Raw genomic sequence first — 15807 nt, forward strand, 5'->3', positions numbered from 1 at the left:
CCATGCTATATGGCTCTGTGACTTTACAAAAGCAGTTATGTTGCTTTATTAATACAGTGTAGGGAAAGTCTTTAGTGGTATCTTTTCCTTTTCACCTCTGTCGAAAATAAATTTCTGATGCAGCATAAAAAAGATTTAAACCATAATATTCAATAAAAGACAAGCTCAAATTAAATTTATTGAGTGGTTTGATTTTGGATATTTTTCTGGTTGAAATAGTTTCCTCTATCACATCATTCTTCCGCTACTGTGTCTCCATTTACTTCCAATGGCAATGTCTGACATACATTTTAAGGAAAACTACTTTACAACAGTGATTTCTTTTTAGCCTGTTTTCACACACTCTACAACAAACCTGGTTTCTGCTTTGTTAAATTTTACTTGTTTTACATTGAGAAGATAACCCAGCTCCACTGCTGGACCTGGTATGTGCTCTTCATTCTTACAGCCAGCTTTAAGAGAAGTGGGCTTGCAGGATAGGATTTTTGCTGCTCAAAGGCATAGAATACACAGCCCATCCAGTCTTTTTTAGTATTTTAGTCATGAGCACACTTTTGCAAACTAAACTCTGGATTTCTGTTAATGATTTCTGGTAAAACTGGTCAAGAGCAGATCAGATGCTATATTCATCCTAAACACTCCATTCATGGATCAAGTCTCGCTTGATGGCTGTCACTCTGTAAAGGCAGTATTACTGATATTTTATTTATGTCCCTTTTGCAATTTTATTGGTTTTTTTTGTTTGTTTAGTTGGTTTTGTTTTAAGAACAGTAATCTGATTTCTTGCTTTAAGATTACTATTTATGTGGCTAGGTAAATTAAGTCTGTAGAATGCTTTAGGAGAATCATTATTTGACTGCAATTGAACAGTATTTCATTTATTTAATGTATCAGATGACAGGTATTTAATGTATAGGCAGAATCATGTATAATTCTTCTCAGCCCATAAATATTGTCCTGTGTTCTTCTGCAACCACAAATCTCTGCAAAGTTCTAGTTTAGGTGGAAAATAGAAGCTTTTGCTAACCAAGATACAGGAACATTTATTTTTAGTTACATGAATGATTCTGTGGTACCCTTGAGAGTCTTTGTCAGCTATAGGTTTCCTGCAACATATAGCAAATGTTAGGCAGTTATGAAATGAGCATGTTTTGGTGAGGTTGCACAAATATTACTCAAATTGTAATGCTAAGATTTGGTGCTTAATACTTTTCCATTTTTATGGTAGTATATGTACATGAGAAGGAAATGGTTTGAGATTTAATGGCAAATTTCCCATACTTTTTTTTTTTTCCAGAGCACAGACACTCTACCCTTGATGTTCTTAGAAAATTGAAGTCTCCCCCTACTTTCTTTGCTGCAACCAGACTTTCTCCCATGCTGAGTGGAAGTGATGAAGTATATGCAAACTGCATGGTAGTGGACCAAGTAAGCTTTTATTTGAACTTCTGGCTAATTTTTCTTCATCTTCTGTTAAATTATTTGCATGATAGTTGGATCTTCTGAATCTGTCAGCAGTGGTGTGCTGTCAATTCATAAAATTATAAATTAAAACCACTAATGTCTTACTCTTTCCAGCTATACTTTGTAACCTTTTTATGAGGTCTCCTTTAACACATTCAGTAAATTATAGGAATTATTCTCCCTAGCCTGCAGGAAGAACCCTAAGGCAGGTGTTACTGTCTCTTTTGTGTGTTTGTGAGCTAAACAGCATGTGCTTCTTTCTGAGAAACATTTGCAGTGCTTGTGTGCACTTCAGATTTCTGAATTCTATGTTCACTCAGAGTACAGACAAATTTGCTGCATAATTTCAGAAGTTAATTAATTATAAGTTCACTGTAAAGCTTACAGACTCAACAAAAACAAAGATATTGATGAAAAGGTGAAGCTGATGTCCTACAGCTGTCATGGAACATTTTGATATTGGAGATCCTGACTAGTATTGCCGTTTCTCATTTGTCACCGACACTGGAGATGACCTGAAGTGTCCATACCAAATTATATTTTACACCATTGTGTTGCACCTGGAATCTTTCCCCCATGGTCACACTCAGATACCATAATTTAGGCTGGGGTCAGGAGTCTGACTAGTCACAACACATGACTGTTAGCTGTGTCTAGCTAAGCAGATACCAGCTTCTGCTGGTGTGTAGTTATGTTTCAGTGATGCTTTAAGTGACCGATTTATTTATTTATTTGTAACCTGCTCTGTGCTCTCCCTTGTCTGAAAGTTGGAATTTAGGAGTAAGAAATTATCAGATAATGTCAGAAATCAGAGATATTATTTTTTTCCCCCCTTTCTTTGCCTCCTGCCTGCCCCTACCCCATTCCCTGAAACACTTCACCCACTGCATCCACTTCAGATCCAGTTCATGTGACAGCTGAGATGGAAGCTTAAGTCAGAGGCTGAGTATGTTCAAAATGCACTGAAGAGATGTAATAGGTATTACAGATGACTGTAAGAGATGAATGTATGCAATAATGACCCATGAGTGAGCAGCTGTCAGGGGACTATAAAGTACAGTCTTTGAACCCTCGATTTGAACAATATCGAGATTGGGAGGACAGAGCTGCAGAACTGCATCACCATTACAGATGGAGATGTTACCCCAGCGTATTGCTCAGTGGGCCTGCAGCTTGGGTTAAGCTAACCTTTGCTCAGTCTGTGGCCACATTCAACTTTTTAAAATTGCTGACTGGGGCCAAATTCTCCCTCAAGCACCACTCAGCAGGAGCCAGAGTGGCTGCTGGAGAAGGTCCCTTTGGTGCTGAGGAGGAACACTGCCCAGACAGGAATAACTTTTCAGGGAGGAACAGCTGCATAAGACCTGGGAAAAGTGTTTTACCTTCCTGCATGTCACGTGCACAGTGCAGCAGAAGTATTTCCAGACTTGCATGTGCTGTGTCTTTGAATGCAAATGTGGGCTGCTGTAAAAATGCCAGCAGTTCTCCCTGTCTTTTACTAAGAAAAATAAAATTAGGATGGGGATGAAAGCACATCTCAAGAGGAATTGGAAAAGAGGAAGTCAGCAATCAGAAAGACCAGGGCTTTGGAGATGCTTGCAATTCTTCCTTTATTCTTGCTTTTATACAGGTGCTTTTTGGAGATTGAGTGTTTTAATGGGCAATGTGACTTTTCAATATTATTCAGTATCTAATTACATGACTGTTGCCTCTAGATAAACAACTAACAGTGAACTATATTGTAGTATCTTCTGACAAGTCAACAGGGAATTCAAATAATTATTTGTGACTAGAGTCTAAATCCTCATCCCTGTACCTGAGAAAATAGAATTCCCAAATCCATTCCTGTCTTTGTGCAGAAGGAGAGGTTCTTCAGGCCCTAAATTGCTTAATGGCAAAAAGTAAGAGTCCCTTCCCTTCCTCCCCATGAGAAACTCTGTTCCAGGTCATATATATTTATCTCAAAGCTTAGGAAACTGGTGCTGAAAAATTAAAAGTGCATGATGTGTAGGCTGATTTTTCCAAATTAAATTGCACAATTTAATGCAATGAATTCTCTTCCATATGTCTTTCACGCTAATGTATTATTCATATTTTTTGCTCAACTCAAGGGTAGTTTTTAATAAAATCTATAAATACATGTATCAGGACATTTAATAAAAGGTATAAATATGAATGAGAAATTCAGTAGACTTGGAAATACCAATTCATTGCTGCTCTAATTAGGGAAAAAAATAACGCAAAGTCTAGAATCTCTTAGTCACATAAATTGCCTTAAATTCATGTGGTGTAGAAAGTAATAGGAAAAAAACTCACAAAACATATAGCCATAAATAAAATGGCAAACTTCTTAGGTCCTTGCTTCCTGATAATATGTCTTCTTGTTGCATCTTACCAGCACTCATTTTTTACCTGCAGGCTGGAGACGTTCATGGAGATGGTGTCAGTAGTGAAATGTGTCTGAATCCCACCAACTCAGTCCCAATGGCTAAGAGCTCTTCCTCTCTCTCCCTTGAGGGGAGTGATCAATTTATGTATCTCCCAAATGAAGAAAGTCAGAAGCCAGTAAAAAAAGAAGAAAATGCCATTTCAGCTTCTCATCTGTATGGAGCAGATTCATATCTTCCATTCAAGACCCATGGATTTATTAAGGATCGGGGCCAGCTTTATGCTGACAGGAAAAGAAGAAGGTATGGAATTGACTTGATGCTATGGCCAGAATAAGGATTTTTTTATAACCACCTTTTGTTTAAAAAGGTGAAGCAGAATCTGAATATTATTAGGGTGAAAACTCTGTTTTTCATCACCAATATTTATTGTAGATTATTAAACAGATTATTAAATCTGTTCTCATAAAATAGCCACGAAGACATTTTTAACACATAAAAGTGTCTTCTTAGTAAATGTATTTTGAATGTAAGTGGATAATTTTGTACCTTTATAAAAAGTATGCAAATACTCTTTGCAAAATAAAGCAAAAAGTATTAGGTCTTCACTGTCACTGCCATTGTGGCATTTTTGACAGACAGCAGAATTTCACTATGGTTCTCCTGTTATATTTTCCTTTAAGAAAATAGTCAAAAATCTGTTGAAGTCTCTGGGAATCTTTCAAGTATTTAAATAAGCCTGTAGAAGGACTGTGTTATTCCTGATTGCTTAGATATTTCTTATCTCAAAAGATTCATTGCAGAGTCTAGCTGCACTGTTTTCAGACTGTTTTCTTCTCCATTGCTGGCATCCAAGGTTTGCTGCCATTTGTCTGAAGACCCTTCTCCAAATGGCTTCAGAAATGCAGAGAACTTTTAAGATGGAACAGCAATTTTGGTCATTAAAAATAGGTTTCTAACAATTAATTTTAAAATTAAACAATTTAACAATGAATTTCCTTGATGAAGATGTTTTACTGCTTCTCTGAATAAATGAGATTCCTTCTTACACAGAAGGAAATCTGAATCTTGCTTCCACCTTTGAAGGGTATTAGGACTAGTTGGAGGTAGAGCATCAGACCTATGTAGAAACAGTAAGGAGGAGAAGGGTCAGCCAATTATCCTTTAAAGTGGGCAATAACATTTTCTCTGCCTTAATTTTGACTTTCTTATGCAAAGTCTTATGAAGTCCCACTAGGAGAAATCTTTAACACAGATAATATAATAAATGTCAGAGTTTTTCTTTCACAGTCCTTTTTTTGGTGTTTTTGTTTGTGTTTTTGTTTGTTTTCTTGCTAATGGTAGGAATGTCATGTAGAATACTATAATCTTCCTCTAGTCAGAAACATTTTTATTCTGTATATTTTTAGATAGTCCCACCCTTTTGAGGACCTTGATTAGGCACCTGTATGAGAACTTCAGGAGTGTATACAAATTTTCAGAGACATGTGACTTGCCTTAATATGTCATATGACATATATTAGTGATACAGATTTTACACATAAAATATGACTAGTAGTATGTAATTCTATTTTTAAACCAGCTTTTTATGTCTGAAAAGTTCCCTGGAGAAGTTGCCATAGTAAGTCATGGATACTTGTCTGTTGACATAGATATGTATGGCTTTTTCTGTTTTAATGTGTAACAGTAACTGATAATGTATTAATATAACTTGTTTCTGAGATGTCATGTGGGCTATTACTCAGAAACATTGCAAGATATCGTCTCCAGAACTGTAATAAGGAAGTAGTTTCAGACAGTAGCGATAGATTTGTGCTTCAAAAAAGTAGTGGTGTGTGAAGGAATTTTTGTGCTATTATCCCTGGTAGGAACTCCGGCTATTTAGAAATACCACACATAATTTAAAGTTTTATGTTGTAAGGCTGGAATGTTATTGGGAGCAGTCAACCATTCCTTCCAGTCACTCTGATGAAGAGACCATGAACTTGCTCTTGCAGGTAACAGGATTCATCCTGGAAAAATACGGTACTGCTGAGCAACCTGAGTGCTCTCTTGCTCAGGAACCCTTGCCAATAAAATAATCTTTACGTGTTTGACATATTGATTTAGCCAGAGATTTTTCGGTCTGCTTGTTGCTCTCTATGTTTTTAAATGTTTATCTTTAGAACTGGACCTTATAAACTATTTCAAGACCCTCCTTGATCTCTTCTTGGTGTTTTTCTCTTCCATCTTCCGTCATGAAGTCACAGATGTAGATGAAAATATGTCTGCAGGCAGCCATGTGGTATCTTACAAAGGCACACATGCACATAATACCCATCTACACCCACTCAACTTGATACTGACATCTGAGGTAGTTCTCTCAGTTCCACTTATTCTGTCAGCTCTCCTTTTCTCCTTTGTAGCGAGACACGTTTATGCGTGGAACACAAACTCTCATTTTTTGGGAGATGCTGAGCATGTGTCTAAAAGTCTTGATCCAGAGGTGTCTGGCTGTGGTGGGAGTGTGCGTGATCGTGGGTGATGCGGATATCTGCGCTGCAGATCCGTGAGGCTGCGTCAGAGGGGTCCTGCAAAGAGGACTGAGAACCTTGACCAGGTGACTGCAGACCTGAGAGAGGCCTCAGGGCATGGTTTACCTGACACAATCATGGCATTTTGTCACTGTTCAGAGGATTCAGCCAAATCTTTGCTTATTGCACTAAGGTTGAAGTAAATTTCTATGAGGAATTCAGGGAAGTTAAAGACTTTGTTGTCTTCTTCAGTTCAAGTCTCGATAACCTTGAAGTAGACATTGGAAGTGGAGGTGTGTCAGACAGATCCCATGCTCACTACCCTTCCCTCGGCTCTTCAGAGGCCATGGCTTCTAGCAGAGATGGACCAGACTTACCTACCAGTCTGCAGCCCAAGGTATTTGATCCTGTCTTGGTTTGAATTGCTTTCCTTTTAAGTAAATCGCTGAAACTATGCGAGAAACATCTGAATGTGAAGGGGAAAGATTAGTTCCCAGTTGCTGGTTTCTCTAGAGACCACGCACCTTGAGTTGTGAAGCTGGAACTCCCCATATGTGGCTGGGCTGGGCAGCAGCCATGAAAGTACATATCCACCAGAGATTTGCCTCAGCTTTAAAAAACACACCATTTACCAGAAATGTTTCAAGGGAAGTATTTCAGGTCCAGTGAATAAGCATTTTTTAACCAAAATATATTTAGTGAGAAAATGTTTAACCAGCTCTAGTTATGTGAAAGAGTAAATGCTTTGTAAAGTGTAAAACTGGCCTGCTGCCTGTTTTAAAACAATTTCTAAACTCAGGGAAATTCAGTTGGGGTGTCCACTGATCAATGTAAATATCTTTGCTATGGTTTTCTGAAGTATCCTGTTCTACATTAATTTTCATTAGACCATGGTGCCATTTCTGAGATCTTCAGTCACATACGCAGAGTTATTTCTTGTTTGCAGAGATTCTTTTAGATGTTTTTTTAGATGCACTTGTTGCTACTGTAGAATTTTATCTGGCCTTCAGCAAATGATTATATGAAGGGAGAAAAAGAGTTCAGCACAAACATGAATTCTGGTAGGGTTAATATAAAAAACAATAAGGTACGCACTTTACAGGAGTTTTAGGAATAGTCTGTATGAAGTATAGATGATATCTCAAAAATTAGGGGATTTCCTTTCAAGTCTTACTGTTGAGGTATTTGGTAACTGGAAAATGTTTTCAAATACAATACTGATAAAAAAAGCAAAAAACAACATAAAGAAAAGAGAAAGAGATCAACTCCTTTCTCTGGAAACTCTGACATCAGTAATTACTAAGGCATGGCCAAAGTCTTCATGAAATGTTCTTGAAGTATTAAAGTACTAAGATTAATCCCTTTCTTGGTAAAAGAAGATAGCTTGGTCATCAGAAGTAATGGCCAACAATACTGTGTGGATGTCACCTGTTACCAAATTGGAGAAGAATATAAGCTTTCTTTTAGTCTCTTAGTCTGATTTGCATCCGCCACTTATTTCCTGTAGCATACAAAAATTTATCATGGTGGAAGTATGACAGACTTCCTAAAAATTCAGATAAAGTTGTCAAAAAATTCAACTTGAAGCCAAGAAAATTATACGAGCTGTTTCTAGTTTATTTTGTTTCTGTTGCTGATGCAACCAATCGCGTAATCAAAATGACACAAGGTTTTGTTTGCTGCAATTTCTCATAGGAATGCACAGTGCTTGGGATTCGGTCACGCTCCTATTCCTGCTCCTCACCCAAAGGTTTGGTAGGAAGAACTCACGTTCTTCAGGACTTTGCAGTTGGGGATTCAAATGGAGGTCAGTTCTCTGGCTTTGCCTTATTCAATACCTGCCCGCTTCGGGCCCAGTGCTGGTGACGGTACAGAGCCCAGCAGCGTGTGTGCTCGGTAGCCTTCAGGTAGCCCTACCATCATCCCTCCATTCTCTCCCATCTACAGCCCTGTCATGCCCTTGTCATGCCCATGATACAGACACTGATCTTGAGAGGGCATACAAACTCAGAGGGCAGTAGCCACCAAAAGGAATGCAGACAAGGGCAGTAATCCTCTTTTTAGAAGGTCCTTACCCTAGCCTCCTGCTAAGTGTCTGACAGAGACCAGGAGGAAGCTCAGGATGACACAGAAGAGGCATAAAAGAGGACAGGTGGTTCCAGCTTCCCACAGATTCTTGGGAATCTCTGAAACACAGGTGGGAAGCAAAACCCACCCACTTCATCAAGCGGAGTCAGAGATATCTCTGCAAGAAGCTTGTAATTTTTTATGGCTTGTTTCTGACATGCTATATTTCCAGACACATATTTTCATGTTTAGAAGGCAACACATGCTTTTCTCAGTGAGGGTATGGGTTATATTTGAAAATCATGCAAAGTGTGAAGTACATACACTTTTCATACAGCTCACCTCACTTAAAAAACACCCGCAATATGCTCAGGTTTAAAACATACTACCTACTTTTTTTTTGGAGAGGGTATTACCAGGCTGTAATAGTAAAAACAGTAAAGAAATTGTACCTGCTGTGTAGATGGTGTGCTCATGAACAATGGTCCATCCCCCCTCCAGGCCCTTAAACTTTCTAAGTCAGTGTCCCAGATCTGCTTTGCATGAGGCTTCTTCATCTCCCATGGATACATGGCATTGTTTTCTTACAGAAGCAACCTGTGGCACAGGTCATGCCTGACAATTAATTGAAATGCCCTATTTGTTTTGCTGCTTCTTTGGTAAATACTCTTAACTCTTGCTAACCTGATGTCTACAGCTGTGTGAAGGGATGCTGATTCAGCAAAGGGTGTTTAAGCCTGTATCTAAATTCAAAGAAATCACAGTCTGGAGATTTGACTTAGGCAAGTGTTTATCTTTCTGAACCATACCTATGGTAGTTTTGCTAAAAATGTCTGCAAAAGGGAGTGGCTTTTAATTTGAAAATGGTAATGTTCTCTGAATTTTTGGCTTATTTTCTTCCAAAACAACCCAGCTGAGTTATCTTTTATTTTGGTTTTTAGAGAGTTTGTGAAAAGTATCTCCTTGAGTCATCTGTGAAGAGGATGGTAGAATTGTAGAAGATACAAATTCGTAGCACATTAAACATCCTAGGCAGTACTTAGAGTAGTACTATTCTTCCTTATGTAGAAGGATTTAAATTTTTTGTGATAGATAAAGCTGCATAAGATGAAAGAAGAAATTGCAAATAGAAGAATGCAAATAGAAGAATGTCATTAAGATATTTTACAGGGAATTATGTAAAAAGCAGAATGAAGGGTGAGTCATTCGAGTCCGTGTTGTTAGGAAAAACAAAAGAAATTATTTTTGCTATTCTTAAAAGCAGTCAGTTTGCAGAGACTGGCATTCAGTGATACCCTTCTCAGTTCTGGCAGATCCTGTCAACTGAAAGCTTAGCAGGAAGTGCTCTTTACCTAGAAAAAGCTGTTTCTAGTGTACGTATGTTTTTGCCTTCCTAATTTTCAAATGACATTGCAAACCCTTGATGGTAAGCTTATGGCTTGGTGGAGGTTAGGAGCTTCAAATCAACCTTATGACCTCGTGATCCGAGTGCCCTGTGGCTGTTTGTGTCTTGCAGAGCGGGCGTACAGCCTGGCCGAGCAGTCCCGGGAGCAAAGGTACGGGCGTGTGTCGCGGAGAGCCAGGAGCAGGTCTGTGCAAGAATGACATCTAGGGAGCCAGGTGGGGAAGAGACCCCCTGTGGGATGTGGGCTTTGAGCAGCTGTGTGGAGGCCCATGGCTTCTGTGAGCTCATGGTTAAACAGAGTGCCAAGCTCAACCCAGCTCCCACTGCACACATCCTGCAGCTGGGATTTACTGTGGGATGCACAAAGTAGGGATGGGCTCCTGTCTCCTCCTGGGACTCCTGTCCACTGCGGGAATGTCCAAACCTCTGCAGTGGTTTGATTAGCTTTTGATACCATCTAGGCAAGCTTGTTACACGTTGCACATGCAGAGCGCTCCTTGGCAAGTGTTATTTTCATAAAGGGATAGCAATCTTTTTGGTAATGTGTTAAATCCACAACAAAGCATGCAATTGTAAATGTTAGGTGAAACAAGCACTGTCTAGATTCTGCTAATTGTTAATTAAAGGAATGTTGCCAGTGGAACAAGGAACATTTTTTCACTGGTCTCTATTTTAGGATTCAGGAAGAAGAATGGAATAAATATGTTGTACCCTCAAAAAATGAGTCTGAAAAATATAAAGTGAGTCGGACTTTCAGCTTTCTGATGAACAGGATGACTAGCACAAGGAATAAATGCAAGGTAATTTGGGATTTATATCCACATTGTTATGTATGATTATGTCACTGTAATTAAATGAATTATAGATGGAAGCTAAATTTTCATGTAAAGATAAATTATTTATCACAAAACCACAAAAGTCATAGGAAGATTATTTTCACTTTTCTTTTTTTAAATTTAAAACATATGCAGGTAACCCTCTATTAAAAAGGGTTTAAAAACCCAGCTTTCCTTTGATGTCATTAGCAATTCTGTCTGGGGATTTAGCCAACATTTAAATGGATGAATTACATTTAGGAAATATTTTCTTTGTTAAATAAAATTAAGAGATATGGGCCTGTTCTTGGAATTGCTCTCAAAAAGTAATTGAGTGTGTAAACTTCTACATTAGGGTATAATTACTTGAATTTGCCTTATTTGAAGTTAATGGGACTCCTTGCATAAGTAAACACTGCTTAGTGTTAAAGAGTTTGATATTTGAGTCCTGCAGAGTCAAACAGGCCTACTATGGAAGGTAGATTACAACACTGTGGTTTAATTCTAAGACATCTTAATTTTAGATTAATGGCATCAATTAGCAGCTTGAAAGACAGGCTTGGCCTATGTACTCTTTCTGGGTGGCCTTTTGGTGGTTTTGCAGGCTCCCTGGTACATCCTCCTGTGCCCCAGGACATCCTCGTGCACGTGGACGTGAAGGGGTTTGTCTGGGGTGGTGGTCCTTCAGGAGTGTCAGAACCAACTGTGAACATATGTGTCTGTGTCTGTGTGTTCTCCTAAAATATAACTGTCAGTAACTATAAGCTGTATGTATAGTTATGCCAACAAGGGTACTGGAAAAAGATGCAAAATCTATTAATTTTTTTAGCACTCATTAAAAATAGGTTGTTTCTAATGTCTTCTAAGATCTAAAGACAACTTGTCTAAATTTGCGTACCTGCACCTTTATCTGCAGGGGCATGAGCTGTATACAGCTGTATCCATACATATGTGTAGAGGATGTAGGCATTGATCCACATGTGTGCAGTGAATCAACAGCACTTCTTGAATTTTGTTTCCTGTCCCTTCTCTTTCTGTAGATTTTTAAATGAGTTTCTGTCAGTCTTCCCTGATAATGCTTCCAAGCCTAGCTGCCAGTAAAAGCAATGCCTGTATGATTTTAGGGCTTCAGCTGTATTGGGTGTAAGAGTGCAGTATTCTGTTGCAACTCTTCCAAGACAGTTATTAAATATTCTAGAATAATTTGGTCATATAAAGGAATATTTTATTGTTTTTAAGATTTAATAGCTTTATCCTATTTATTTATGTATTTGTTTATTTATTTATTTTCCTGCCTCTGTTCTGGGGGATGAAGACAAAAAATAAAGATACCAAAGATAAGGAGAAACCAACAAGGCACAGTTTTACATATGGGACTTTCCCAGGAGTTATCCCATGTATGGTCTGTGAAAAGGCCCTCCTAGGAAAGGAGTCACTGCAGTGTTCTTGTAAGTAGCTGCTGGCTTTTACATGTAAATTTACAGTGCTCTGACATCCTGGTTCAGTGTGTTGTTTGAAATCTTGTCTACATTTGGATGTTCCTGCTTTATGTAATGAGCTGAGGTTGACAAGGGAGGGGGAGGAAGGACAGCAGGTAACAGATTCAGAAAGAACCTCATCGATCTCCTAGCCCTAGCACTTTATGCAGAAACTTCCTTCTAGCCTGGATCTGTACATCAAAGAATCCTAAGGATTACTTTAGTAAATGAACCTGAAAAAGGGAAAACTGGAACCTCAGAGTACATTTTCTGCAGACTGGGGACCCTGTTTGGTGCCAGGCTTTGAAATGTACCTTCTCTTTCAGATTGCAGTGTGATTGTGCATAAAAGCTGCAAGGACTGTGCTCCTGTGTGCACCAAGGTAACTTCCTACACTGATCTTACTAGAGCATACTTGCTTTCCAAGGGGCCAGAAACATGATGAAGGAAAACACAAGATACACAGAGACTGCCCAGACCCAGTGCCTGTGTGTGAAGGGCTGCAAGGGTGTCAGAATGGCTAATGTGAGCAACAAACACTGCGCTTGCATAACAATTTTTAGTAGGGGGTCAAAAATGAGTTTCAAGAAGCATTTATATTTTTCACAGAATCACTGGTTTGGAAGAGACCTTCAAGACCATCAAGTCCAACCCATCCCCTAAGGCCTCAACTAAACCATGGCACTGAGTGCCACGTCCAGTCTTTTTTTTAATACATCCAGGGATGGCGATTCCACCATCTCCCTGGCCAGACAATTCCAGTACTTTATCACTCTTTCCATAAAGATCTTTTTCCTAATATCCTAATATTTTAAAGGGTTGCAAGCTCAGATTGTGAAATGGTGTACCTTGAGGGTTACTGAACAGATTGAAAAGAAAGGTTTCTCCAAACTCAGGAGAGAAAGAACCCTTGTGTACTGGGGGGTATTCCATATATTTGGAATAATGGAGAGCAGCAGTAGAAGAGGCTCTGGCAGGTGACTTCATCCACGTCCTCACCCTTGGCCAGGCTCACTTCTAGGTAACAATTTGGGCAGATGTTTGTTTCATCCATTCTGGAAAATCTCTGGAGGAGGTGACTCCATATCTGCCTACCTAGGCAATTGCTCCTAGTGTTCAGCTGCTTCTGAGCAGGGCAAAACCAGCACCAGAGCTGATGGATACTACCTTAACTGTTAAGAAGGAATGCATGCATGGTGAGGTTATTGTAACAAAGACATAATCTTGAAAACCCGATGTGTAAGGCTACTGCCCTCAAGAAATAAAATGGGGCTTGAAGAGATATGTGCCACAATGATGCAGGTAATTTTTCAGATTAGTGGAGCGTGTCGTTCTGGTGTAGCTGGGTTTTGCAACATGGTGGCTTCCAAGGAGATCATGATCCCATACTGATTCTTTAGCATAAACAAGCCTTAAACTGTACATAAATCAAGTGTGTTTCATTTTGTTTATAATTTTCACGTCAAGGTCTTGCACTAATTTCTGGGAAACTTTAGACATTAAGACTGCTGAACTGACAGCTTTGGTTCTTGGGGATAATGGGTTATTTGCAAGAGGAGACAAGAGCCCCCAACTCATCTCAGCAAGAGTGAAGTGCAGGAAATGTTCACTGACCCACCTGAAATATATGCCTTAGCAGAGCAAGATTTTGGTACAGATTTTTTACTTTTGCAAAGCCCACTTTGGAAGGGGGAGTGGTTCTGCCTCTGGTACCCATGCTTCAGATAGTGTACTAATACAAATGCTTTGAACTTATTTGAGTACAAAACCCTGAATGTGCACTTTTCTTGCAGCCCTTGCAGGCGATACTCATATAGAGAAAGTAGAATGTTGTAACTCAGTCTGCTTAGAATGAATAGTTTTGTATTGTAGTACAAATAGTAAGCTACTTTGAATATTATTATCGATCAGTAACTAATAAAATTGGTTATTGGAAGGAATTAGTACCATAATTAAGGACCACTTCCATGTAGCCCTTTGTGTGATGGTATATGTGAATGAGTTACTGACTTGCTGTTAAGTATATTATCAGCTATGTGATTTAAAAAAATTCTTCTTTTTTCAGAAATCCCAGGAGAAATCCCATAATAAAAGCAAGCTCCAAGTTGGTGTAACAAGTAAGTTAGGTATAAACCTAGCATTTCTAAGGTAGGCCTTGATTAAAAATCATGGGACTGACAGCATGAACTTTCTCATGTCATTTCTGTTTTTAATTTTTGTTTCAGGATCTGTAAGAAAGGGTGTGTGTCTCTAATATAATGGAATTTTTTGAGAGATCACTGTTGAATAAACTCATCCTCTACTAAAATGAGTGTGAATTTACTATATTTTCAGTGAAAAAAAAAAAAATAGTCAGTTCTTCTATGTCATTTCTCTTGTGCACAAGAATTTGCACACCTACAGAGGGTGTATGATTTGAGATTATTTTCTTATCAAATGATAGCCACTCTGGGGCTATTCTCCATTGCCTACAGGCTTATTTTATAAATAAAAATTATTATTATTTATTATCATAATTTAATATTATTTATTATAATATTATACATTATTGTATTATTATGTATTATAATTCAATATATTATAATAAAATAATTAATATGGTAATTAATGTTGTAATATTTATTAAAATATTATTATCTGTGAGAGAGCCTTGTGCCAAGGTCATGTACTTTGGCAAGTGGACGTCCTTGATGCTTGGTGTAGGTCAATATGAGCACCAGATACCATTTCTCAGTGTCAGTGTGCTGTTGATGACATACTCTGTCAAACAAACTCATTGTTTGTCAAAATGTTGTGTTGTGCTTTGCCTCACAGATTCCCTGCCTGGAGACATTTCACAGATGGTGCTATGCCCAGTGCATCCTTCTTTCTCTGTGCCTATTGCTCTATCTTCTGGAAAGAGAGAAGCCTTACCACCCTACCTCTTGTCCAAAAGTGTCCCTGGTGCTGGTTTGGAAAGGTAGAAAGCCAATGGGCTACGCTAAATACATCCTTCAGCATTTCTAGGAAAATTTAAACAGTTAAATAAATATGGTATTTTTTTTTATTTCTGCTGTAGAAGAGTGACACAATTTTCTGAACAAGACTCTGAGACTGGCAGCTGGAAGTCCAAGTCACAGTCTGAAGAGATGTTACACGCATTACAGACCTTTTCTTCAATGGATGCTTTTATGATGGAAGGTGAGAATATTGTACAGATGTTGCATCTTATAGTTGGTATTGGAAAGTGAGAGCCAGATAACCTCCTTAGCTGATTTTGGAAGATACTTCATCTTCTCTAAGAATAGCACTTGTTTTTAAAAATTACAATTGTATCCCTTATTAAAACGATGAAATCAAACACATTATTCTTAAAAGAGAACTTTTCCTTTCTTCCTTGTAACTATCTATTCTATAACTTTTCAGAATATTTTAGTATGTCGTTACCACTTTAAAGTAACGGGGATAAATGTACTTTGCATCCTTGCAGAAGCAGAACAGTAATACACTTTTCTTTTACACTCATCTGGTTGACTCTGTTGACAGTGTCCACTGCAAACTGTAAACCTGCAACACTTGTATTCCTCAGTAGCCCAAATTCTGAACTCCTACTGGTGAGCTGTGTGTTTATGGCCTTATGAAGCAAATAGAAATAGATTTTTTTCTGTAGCTAGGTGTGAGACTGAATTTGAAAGCTGA

At 38.4% G+C, this 15807-nt stretch overlaps 1 protein-coding gene across 16 annotated transcripts in view; it reads left to right on the top strand.

Annotated features, from left to right (window-relative positions):
* Positions 1 to 15807, top strand: part of ARHGEF28 (Rho guanine nucleotide exchange factor 28) — a 110956-nt gene that overhangs the window by 56443 nt on the left and 38706 nt on the right. For 13 of the 16 annotated variants that reach the window (XM_088054290.1, XM_014252385.2, XM_088054291.1 and 10 more), the window contains 11 exons: positions 1298 to 1428; positions 3883 to 4154; positions 6617 to 6761; positions 8060 to 8171; positions 9948 to 10020; positions 10513 to 10636; positions 11967 to 12099; positions 12456 to 12511; positions 14195 to 14246; positions 14944 to 15088; positions 15188 to 15309. In XM_088054290.1, the coding sequence (XP_087910416.1) occupies positions 1298 to 1428; positions 3883 to 4154; positions 6617 to 6761; positions 8060 to 8171; positions 9948 to 10020; positions 10513 to 10636; positions 11967 to 12099; positions 12456 to 12511; positions 14195 to 14246; positions 14944 to 15088; positions 15188 to 15309 (1365 nt within the window). The remainder of the gene's footprint in view (positions 1 to 1297; positions 1429 to 3882; positions 4155 to 6616; positions 6762 to 8059; positions 8172 to 9947; positions 10021 to 10512; positions 10637 to 11966; positions 12100 to 12455; positions 12512 to 14194; positions 14247 to 14943; positions 15089 to 15187; positions 15310 to 15807) is intronic. The other 3 variants (XM_088054292.1, XM_014252384.2, XM_088054303.1) reach the window with 1 other exon arrangement.

Source organism: Pseudopodoces humilis, chromosome 4 (genome assembly GCF_049639895.1).
Source record: "Pseudopodoces humilis isolate 2021_Gansu_Grassland_sample_001 chromosome 4, ASM4963989v1, whole genome shotgun sequence".
Lineage (NCBI taxonomy): Eukaryota > Metazoa > Chordata > Aves > Passeriformes > Paridae > Pseudopodoces > Pseudopodoces humilis.